We start from the raw sequence: 11,174 nt of genomic DNA on the forward strand, positions 1-11,174 counted from the left end.
GCATCACTAGTCAATAGTGCACAAATAATATTATGTACTTAACAAAAAAAAAAGTGAAATAAATGAAAACATGTTTTATATTCTACTTTCTTCAAAATAGCCACCCTTTGCTCTGATTACTGCTTTGCGCACTCTTGGCATTCTCTCCATGAGCTTCAAGCACACCTGTGAAGTGAAAACATTTCAGGTGATTACCTTTTAAAGCTGATCGAGAGAATGCCAAGAGTGTGCAAAGCAGTAATCAGAGCAAAGGGTGGCTATATATAGTCATGAAAATAAAGAAAACACATTCAATGAGAAGGTGTGTCCAAACGTTTAGCCTGGACTGTACATATATATATATATATATATATATATATATATATATATATATATATATATAGTCCAGGCTAAACGTTTGGACACACCTTCTCATTGAATGCGTTTTCTTTATTTTCATGACAGTATATATATATATATATACATATATATATATATATATATATATATATATATATATATATATATATATATATATATATATATATATATATATATATATATATATATATATATATATATATATATATATATATATATATATATATATATATATATATATATATATACAGTATATATATATATATATATATATATATATATATATATATATATATATATATATATATATATATATATATATATATATATATATACAGTCCAGGCTAAAAGTTTGGACACACCTTCTCATTAAATGCGTTTTCTTTATTTTCATGACTATTTACATTGTAGATTGTCACTGAAGGCATCACAACTATGAGTGAACACATGTGGAGTTATGTACTTAACAAAAAAAGGTAAAATAACTGAAAACGTGATTTATATTCTAGTTTCTTCAAAATAGCCACGCTTTGCTCTGATTAGTGCTTTGCACACTTTTGGCATTCTCTCGATCAGCTTTAAAAGGTAATCACCTGAAATGTTTTCACTTCACGGGTGTGCTTGAAGCTCATGGAGAGAATGCCAAGAGTGCGCAAAGCAGTAATCAGAGCAAAGGGTGGCTATTTTGAAGAAAGTAGAATATAAAACATGTTTTCATTTATTTCACTTTTTTTTTTGTTAGGTACATAATATTATTTGTGCACTATTGACTATTGATGCACCGAAAATGTATATTCTAGTTTCTTCAAATTAGCCACCCTTTGCTCTGATTACTGCTTTGCACACTCTTGGCATTCTCTCGATCAGCTTTAAAAGGTAGTCACCTGAAATGTTTTCACTTCACAGGTGTGCTTGTGATACAGTATATATATATATATATATATATATATATATATATATATATATATATATATATATATATATATATATATATATATATATATATATATATATATATATATATATTTACAGTATATATATATATATTTACAGTATATATATATATATATATATATATATATATATATATATATATATATATATATATATATATATATATATATATATATATATATATATATATATATATATATATATATATGTATATATATATATATATATATATATATACAGTATACAGTATATATATATATATATATATATATATATATATATATATATATATATATATATATATATATATATATATATATATATATATATATATATATATATATATATATATATATATATATATATATATATATATATACATATATAGATACCTGCTGGTGTTTAAGTATATGTTAGTGGGTTATGACGTTCGTTTTTCCCATGGTCTGTGAACCCATCATGTTGTTGGTTGTTTTTGAGTGAAGCATGGAGGCAGCTGTTTGTCTTGTTAAAATCGGGCCTGTTGTTAGCATAAAATTGGCAATAAAAGCTAAAAAAAAAAAGTGTTGGACTTTGTATGTTTTCTTTTGGACACTACAAGACATTATATTACTGGATTTTGTTTCCACGTAAAAAAAAAACCTTCATTTTTAAGGTGTGGCAGCTAATATGTTGCCGTGGAGCACTGCCACAATCAAATACATTTGGAGAAACCATGTATATTTAATACTCGTGGCCACTTTAACTTTACACACAGTTTGAACAGTAACACTGTGTTTGAATATAGGATAATAACACATTTTACTTTAATCAAGAGATTATTTGCACCACAGTTTGAGAATCCCAGAGTTATAGTTTTGCTTAGTTGTACGTGGCACACCGCGACCAAGCCAGTCCCGTCACAAGTATCGCGTATGGTCGACGCCATGACAAGCTCCATTAAAGGCCTACTGAAACCCACTACTACCGACCACGTAGTCTGATAGTTTATATATCAATGATGAAATCTTAACATTGCAACACATGCCAAATTTTAAATTTCCCGCAAAATATCCTGCTGAAAACGTCTCGGTATGATGACGTTTGCGCGTGACGTCACGGATTAAAGCGGACATTTTGGGACACCATTGTGGCCAGCTATTAAGTCGTCTGTTTTCATCGCAAAATTCCACAGTATTCTGGACATCTGTGTTAGTGAATCTTTTGCAATTTGTTTAATGAACAATGGAGATAGCAAAGAAGAAAGCTGTAGGTGGGAAGCGGTGTATTAGCGGCCGGCTGCAGCAACACAAACACGTAGCGGCTACGTCGTAGCCGGTGTTTCAATGTTTACATTCCCGAACGATGACAGTCAAGCTTTACCATTGGCCTGGGACAACAGAGACTCTTACCAGGAGGACTTTGAGTTGGATATGCATGCTTGTGGAGATGGGACAACAGAGACTCTTACCAGGAGGACTTTGAGTTGGATATGCGGTACCGTGAGTACACAGCTGCGGCTTCCAAACATTTGATCGCTTGCCTGTACGTGCGTGCCGCTATGTGCATGTCATGTACGTAACTTTCGGGAAATATATGTGCCGTATGAACTTTGCGGAGGTGAACGGTACTTTGGGCTGTGGGATTGAGTGTGTTGTGCGGGTGTTTGATTTGTATTGGCGGGTTATATGGATGGGAGGGGGGAGGTGTTTGTTATGCGGGATTAATTTGTGGCATATTAAATATAAGCCTGGTTGTGTTGTGGCTAATAGAGTATATATATGTCTTGTGTTTATTTACGCTCTTGCTGCTTGTGGCCATGATTGTAAACAATGTACAGATGTGAGGAGCTCCACAACTTGTGACGTCACGCTTCTTCCGGTACAGGCAAGGCTTTTTTATCAGCGACCAAAAGTTGCAAACTTTATCGTCGATGTTCTCTACTAAATCCGTTCAGCAAAAATATGGCAATATCGCGAAATGATCAAGTATGACACATAGAATGGATCTGCTATCCCCGTTTAAGTAAGAAAATCTCATTTCAATAGGCCTTTAACACAATAGCACCAGAAGAATGTGCCGGTAAACACACACGCACACACCTGTTGCTGCTGCAGGTGCAGTAGGTCCACCGGGCTGAGTTCTCCGTTGGCGTCTCCGTTCGACCCGCCTTCTCTCCCTCCACCGCCGTCCGATTGGCCGCTGAGGCTGCTGACTCCGTTCTGGCCGGACGGCGTGGTTCGAATGGTCTCAGAGGCCGATTCCACCATCATCACTGGCACCTGAGGGCGGACAACACAGGACAGGACGGGCGTGGGCCGGTTAGACAAAAGCGTTTTTTTTTTCCTCCAAGAGAAATCCTGCTCCTATCTGAGAACGCAAACAAAGCCTGGGAGCTAAAGTAAACACACGGCGAGATAGAGAAGTGAATTGTGTGTGCATTTCCTGCCTGCAAAGGGCTTTTCGGTCATGAACCGCCCACGCACAAGTGGCCACAAAGCGACACCTGAAGCAATTTTTTTTTGTCTGAATGCAGATGTGCGCGTCTGGGAGCGCAGGCGCGGATTAGGATCAGACAGGCAGCAAATCTAAAGTGACAAGGCTGCTAATACCCAGCGATATAGTTAAATAAAAGGCGCATTTCTCCAATAATCAGAGGTGGCGTGCGTGTGCGCCGTGAGCAGGTCGCTCTTTGACAACGTCTGTTTGAAGCACCTTCATAGGGCCTCTCTAATTAGAGCGCCCTCCTTCCACAAAACCAGACAAAACGCGCCGTTCCTGGATGTGTTGTTGTTTTTTTCCCCTTTCCCGGGGAAACAACGCCTCGCAAACACACGGGAACATTTGCCATCGTTAGGGAGCGCGAGCGTGGGAGAGCGGGACACACACACACACACACACACACACACACACACACACACACACACACACACACACACGCGCGCGAGGCGGCTAACACAAAACAAAACAAACCTTCATGCAAGAACGCGGACCGTGTGAACTCCTAATGACGAGCTCAATCCCGCCTTTCTGCCTCATCCGGTTTTAGAAATTAACGCGCCACGAACGCGGGACTTTTAGACGGGGAAGTTCTGATGATGAGCCAAACGCCATCGAGACTTCCACCCGCCATCTCGGTGGGGCTGTTTGTGTGTGTCGCTTTCAGCAGAGCAGAACTCGTGTCTTCTGTGGAGGGAATCAAACTTTTATTTGCTTCTGAGGCAACAGCAGATGAACCGGTGTGTGTGTGCGTGTGTGTGTGTTTATATGTGTGTCAATTGGAAGGTGAGACAGCAGGTGAGGCTGGGACATAAAGCAAGTGGCCCCATTAATGGGATGTTGCCAGGTGCTTGCTGGGGGGACAGACACCAAAACATGTTATTGTGTAGGTGGACAGGTTGCAAGTTGACAAGTATTCCGGTCACAAGCTTTCTTGAAATTGCTTCATCAATCCTCATTCTTCCAATTCTGTCGCATTTTGGAGGAACTTTGCATGCACGAAAACTCAGCAATTTTTTTTTGCCATAGCACACATAAACAAAGAATACACAAGACTTGCAACAGAGGGGAGGGAGTGGGGGCTACGGAGGCAGGCTGCTGCTATCTAAGCGCTGCCCCGCCGTCCATCATCCATAAGGGATTCAAGCAATGGTGAAGGCATGGGATGGGGGTCCGGACTGAGACCAGGTAAAAAAAAACTCAATAGCCTTAGCACACATAAACAAGATACAAAGAATCCACAAGACTTGCAACAGAGGGGAGCAGGTGGGGGCTACAAGGGCAGGCTGCTGCTATCCCTAAGGGATACAAGCGGTGGTGAAGGTGTGGGGTGGGGGTTCAGATTGAGGCCAGGTAAAAAAAACCTTAATAGCCATGCACACATAAACAAAGAATACACAAGACTTGGAACAGAGGAAAGGGAGTGGGGGCTCTGGTGGAAGGATGCTGCTAACCAAGCGCTGCCCAGCCATCCATCACCCCTAAGGGATTCAAGCGGTAGTGAAGGCGTGGGGTGGGGGTCCAGACTGAGGCCAGGTAATAAAAAAACTCAATAGCCATAGCACACATAAACAAGTTACAAAGAATTCACAAGACTTGCAACAGAGGGGAGGCAGTGGGGGGTACGAGGGCAGGCTTCTGCTATCCCTAAGGGATTCAAGAGGTCGTTAAAGTGTGGGGTGGGGGACCAGACTGAGGCCAGGTAAAAAAAAAAAAACTCAATAGCCATAGCACACATAAACAAATAATTCACAAGACTTGCAGCAGAGGGGATGGAGTGGGAGCTACGGTGGCAGGCTGCTGCTATCTAAGTGCTGCCCCGCCGTCCATCACTCTTAAGGGATTCAAACGGTGGTGAAGGTGTGTGGTGGGGGTCCAGACTGAGGCCAGGTAATAAAAAACTCAATAGCCGTAGCACACATAAACAAGTTACAAATAATTCACAAGACTTGCAACAGATGGGAGGCAGTGGGGGCTACGAGGGCAGGCTGCTGCTATCCCTAAGGGATTCAAGCAGTGGTGAAAGTGTGGGGTGGGGGTCCAGACTGAGGCCAGGTAAAAAAAAAAACTCAATAGCCATAGCACACATAAAGAAATAATTCACAAGACTTGCAACAGAGGGGATGGAGTGGGGGCTAGGGAGGCAGGTTGCGCCGTCCATCACCCCTAAGGGATTCAAGCAGTGGAGAAGGTGAGGGGTGAAATCCAGACTGAGGCCAGGTAAAAAAACCAACTTCAATAGCCTTAGCACACATAAACACGATACAAAGAATTCACAAGACTTGCAACAGAGGGGATGGAGTGGGGGCTCTGAGGGAAGGCTGCTGCTATGTAAGCGCTGGCCAGCTGTCCATCATCCCCAAGGGATTCCAGCGGTGGTGAAGGTGTGGGGCGGGGGTCCAGACTGAGGCCAAGTAAAAAAAAAACTCAATAACCATAGCACACATAAACAAATAATTCACAAGACTTGCAACAGAGGAGAGGCAGTGGGAGCTATGGAGGCAGGCTGCTGCTATGTAAGTGTATCCCCGCCGTCCATCACCCCTAAAGGATTCAAGCGGTGGTGAAGGTGTGGGGTGTCCAGGTACAGAGGTCCCGGAAACGAAATGTCATAAAACGACTGTGCAGCGCCCCCTTAATTTTTTTTTTAAACTTAGCCCCTGTTAATTGCAGGAGACATAAAAGTCTGGATAACCCATATTTGAAAACAAACATGAAGTCAGCCATCTTGGTTTCGGTCGGTCATATTTAGGCCAAAAACAGGGGTCGTACTGTAACAAACTCCTCCTAGGGACTTTGACCAAATGAGTTGTGGTTAAAATTCTAGATAGTAGGCAGATGGGCGATGATGAATTGAGAGAGAATTGTGCCTACGTCATAAGATGGGCGCGTGGCTTGGCGCCAAACTTTGATTCGATGGTTCGCCACAAAACTTTGAAAGTACAACGCTGCTTGTGGCTTGAATTATTATTGTTATTCATGCAATGGGTCATTTAGTTAGGCCTATCTTTTGCATGTTGTTTGGACGCACAGAAAATTACAGTTGCTGGGGAGTTGTTGTTTTTTTTAAAGCAGAACTGGGAGGTCACTTTAAATCCACAGAGTACATGACAACTGTGAGTTGTGTTTTTTAAGCGTAGAAAGTCCATTTTGGGGACTGGAAACAGCATTTGTGGTGACACTGCTGCTCCTTTAACGACAACATCTGTTATGCAAGACCTCCGGATTGAAGGCTCTATTACTGACTTGTGTGCGACCACAAGATGAAGTCACCGCTCAACAGAAACAAATTGCAATCTGGCATCAATATTGACGCCAAGCCATACACACACACCTTGATAGAACTTCTGCACACCTCCGGGGTCGAAAAGCTCATCAAAACACAGCTTTAAATTGTTTTTATCTACATACATACATACACATATGTATATATATATATATATATACATACATACATATATGTATATATATGTATATATATATATATATGTATATATATATATATATATATATATATATATATATATATATATAGATATATAGATATATATATATATATATATATATATATCCATCCATCTTCTTCCACTTATCTGAGGTCGGGTCGCGGGGGCAGCAGCTTAAGCAGGCAAGCCCAGACTTCCCTCTCCCCAGCCACTTCGTCCAGCTCTTCCCGGGGGATCCCAAGGCGTTCCCAGGCCAGTCGGGAGACATAGACGGTTGGATGGATGGATGGATACATATATATATGCATATACATATATATAGACTGTATATATATATATATATATATATATATATATATATATATATATATATATATATATATATATATATATATATATATATATATATATATATATATATATATATATATATATATATATATCGCAACATAGACTGACTTTAAACATGTAAAAAGTAAACAAGCAAGCCATTTAATTGACCAAGTATATATCCAATCTGATACTGATAGTTATTATCGATCTGATATCAGTAAAAAAAAACAAAAAAACATTGACTTACAAATATCTGGATGACATCTAAATGTCCTCCAATAAGCACACAAGGTTGGTCTTGGATTTTAGTAAAGACCTTTACAAAAAGTAAACATGGTAGGCTGTAGGCTACCAGGAGCTAGGAGCTACACAACAGCTAAGCACACAATAGCACACGCTAGACATACGCAATAGGTGTGCTTAATTGAACAACATTGCAGTCTAAAACATGTGTCAATATAAACAAGTGTCAAATAATTATTACTTACGGATACAACGTATCCAAGGCAGAAGTGTATTAGAAAGTATTCAGTAACAAACGTGTCCGCATTATTCAACTTACTACGTCATGCCCTTAATTTAAGGAATTATCGTGTGGGCAAAAAACAAACTACCACTCTTCTTCAATTTAAGGACAGCATTTGTATGTCATAAGGTGACTGAATACTTATGTACATGTGATTTCTTAGTTTTTTATTTATAACAAATTTTCCCAAACCCCCCCCCCCCAAAAAAAAAAAAAAACGTCATATTGTCATTATGGGGTATTGTGTGTAGAATTTTGAGGACACCATTGTTTTTATTCCATTTTGGAATTAGGCTGTAAAATAAAAGAAATTCCGGATGCACTGTGTGGTCGAAGAGCGATTTGGCCATTTTTTTTCAGTTGTAGTTCCTTCCTTCTATTTCTCCTCTTGTTGTGGGGCAGACTGGTTCATACATGCACGTGCATCCTCTGTTGTTGCCATTTCTGATACAAAGCAGCGCATGTTTCTAACTTATATCTGTCAGTAGATTCGCTATGGAAGCGCTACGGCTGTCGAAGTGGAGGCACGTAAACAAGACAAAACGACTCATTCTGAAGAGATTGTCAGAAAGCGGCTTGAAGATGGTCTGTAGAACATCATCTATGCGACATTTGGACCAAAGAACCACTATCACAAGTAAGTGTTTAAAAGTAAAAAAATAAATACAAATAAAATATGACCCTTTCAGACAGTGTTGAATAAGAGAGGGTGTCTTACACTGATATTATTATATCAATACACAAGTGAATGTCATATATTGCATTCATTTTCTAAGAGTGCTAACAGTGCGGTGGAGAATTGTCTCATTAAAAACCATAAATCACGCCGCACTACTTCCCTTTTCCTCCAATCCTGGCACGCGTCCATCAGGACTGAGAAGTGGAGCATTATTGTGACATTTAAAGTCATAGTCCCCCCCCCACCTCTTTCTCCTCCATGCAGAACCTTGCTCAGCCAAACTGCTCCCAGAGGTACCGTCGTGAAGCCCGGGCATAGTGCCGGGTAAAAACACCCGGCGTCGTCGCATGTCTCGCTGAGCGTGGATCGCCCGGACAATTAGCCGTAGGAGAGAGCTCGCAGGTGGGCAGGGACCTAATGGGGAAGTGAGGGGTGTGTGAAGACGTCACACACACACGCGGGCGGCATGGTATGCCCGTCCAAAGGGTGTGTACTCCGGTCATATCCTCTAATGGGTGTATATAAGCTGGTGTAATGGAGGTCGGGGAAAAGGCAGGGGCATAAATCTCGCCTGAAGTCTTTGATTAGGCCTATGATGCACACACACACACACACACACACACACACACACACACACACACACAGACACATACACATAGCTGCAGGTTAAAGTGTCTCTGGCAGCAAAGAGGAGCGGCTCGTGAAAAGGCCTGCCTCGACGCGCCGTCTGTGGGCCTTTTTCTTCATCTCTCTACAAGAGCAGCTGAACCTCTGACCTCGGAGTGTGTGTGAGTGTGTGTGAGTGTGTGTGTGTTCTTGTATTTCTACCCTTATTGAGACATCAAGGAAAAGTACCGTCCATATGAGGACCGGTGAACAAGTAAGGACATAAATCATGGTCCCAATATGGAAAACCATTGCATCTAATAGAGAACAACTTTTATCATAATATTGCACAAATGTTTAGTTTTTCTCGTACAATTTTGACTTGCGTTGAGTAAAATTACGACTTTCATTACAATCAGTGTTGGGACTGTAACACCGTTATTTTCGGCGGTAACTAGTAATCTAAAGCGTTATTTTTTATATTCAGTAACTCAGTTACCGTTACTACATGATGCGGTACTGCGTTATTTTACGTTATTTTTTTATGTAGTATCGGCTAGAAACAGAAGATCTGAGTGTGTTTTATTGAAGCGCTGCGGTGTCGTCCTTCTGTGTCACAATGAAAAGAAGAGGCGTGCTTTCTGACCGTAGTCGAGGAGCGCAGGGGAGACATTCCTCCAGGGCCTATGTACTTCGGGGGTAACACCCTTCACTTTACCCGGCAGTGGGTCTTTACAGCTCCGGACTCGAGGGTGAATGACGAGGCCGGCGGTTTATTGCAACTTTGTGACTTTATTGGTGTCTTGCACGCAGCCATCCACCAAGTTATGAGCACCTGCACGCACTCACTGTTGTCGCTCCCTCACTTCTTTCGCCCACTCACTCAGTGACGTCACTCACCTCACATGCTGTCATATCTTAAAGGGCCACAAACACACACACACATACGCTACTCTCATAACAACTAACAAGACATCATGGCGGAGCCAGAAGCCGAGTTTCTTAACATGGAGATATTCTCACTGCTTTTCTTTTGTCGAGCACAAAGAAAATAACATTTGAGTTAAATGTAAGTTGTGTCTTGGATCAAAGATCCCATCTACTTAAAGTTAAAGTTAAAGTGCCAATGATTGTCACACACACACTAGGTGCGGCGAAATTATTCTCTGCATTTGACCCATCACCCTTGATCACCCCCTGGGAGGTGAGGGGAGCAGTGAGCAGCAGCGGTGACCGCGCCCAGCAATACTGCCCAAAACAGCAATCCAAATCTGCAGAAACAGCTACAAAAGCAACATGCTTCGACGAAGCTAGTAAAGAGAGACACAGACTCCGATGCCACTTCAGCTCCACTTAAGGATTTTAACGGAGGGACTGCTAGCCAGGACAACATTGATAGAGCCATTGCAGCGTATGTGCTAGAAGACATGCAGGCTATTTCTACAGTGGACAGTGAGTACATAAACATGGAAAGCGAGCTAAAGATAACACTCCAAACTCCACCTCTGCTCATCATTCATCACTGAAGGTACACACTCTCTGTCAATTCTCTTATATACTCTTTCATTCTAGACTTCTAGAGTGTTTGATTATCACATCACTCTAAATGTATTGACTATAAAGTTCACAAACATAAAGAGGGATCCTAGTGGGCCAGGCCAATCTTTCCTTATCTCTAAACTAAAACTGGGGAAATGCTTAGAGTGTTCTGGGCTTCAGTACAGTGTTGTTTTTATGAAGATATGATTTTATTTCTGAATTCCTTGAGAGAAAAAAAATGCCTGGTTAGGCT

At 40.9% G+C, this 11,174-nt stretch overlaps 1 protein-coding gene across 2 annotated transcripts in view; it reads right to left on the reverse strand.

Annotated features, from left to right (window-relative positions):
- The window catches only part of foxp4 (forkhead box P4), a 235,381-nt gene that overhangs the window by 152,870 nt on the left and 71,337 nt on the right, over positions 1 to 11,174 (reverse strand). The window contains exons 1-2 of one of the 2 annotated variants that reach the window (XM_062054792.1): positions 4,267 to 4,305; positions 3,396 to 3,575 (exon numbers count right to left, since the gene is read on the reverse strand). In XM_062054792.1, the coding sequence (XP_061910776.1) occupies positions 3,396 to 3,575; positions 4,267 to 4,272 (186 nt within the window). In that variant the 5' untranslated portion in view covers positions 4,273 to 4,305. Of the gene's footprint in view, positions 1 to 3,395; positions 3,576 to 4,266; positions 4,306 to 11,174 lie in introns of those variants that run through there. The other variant, XM_062054800.1, reaches the window with a different exon arrangement.

The sequence above is a fragment of the Entelurus aequoreus genome, linkage group LG01, assembly GCF_033978785.1.
Source record: "Entelurus aequoreus isolate RoL-2023_Sb linkage group LG01, RoL_Eaeq_v1.1, whole genome shotgun sequence".
NCBI classification, from domain to species: domain Eukaryota; kingdom Metazoa; phylum Chordata; class Actinopteri; order Syngnathiformes; family Syngnathidae; genus Entelurus; species Entelurus aequoreus.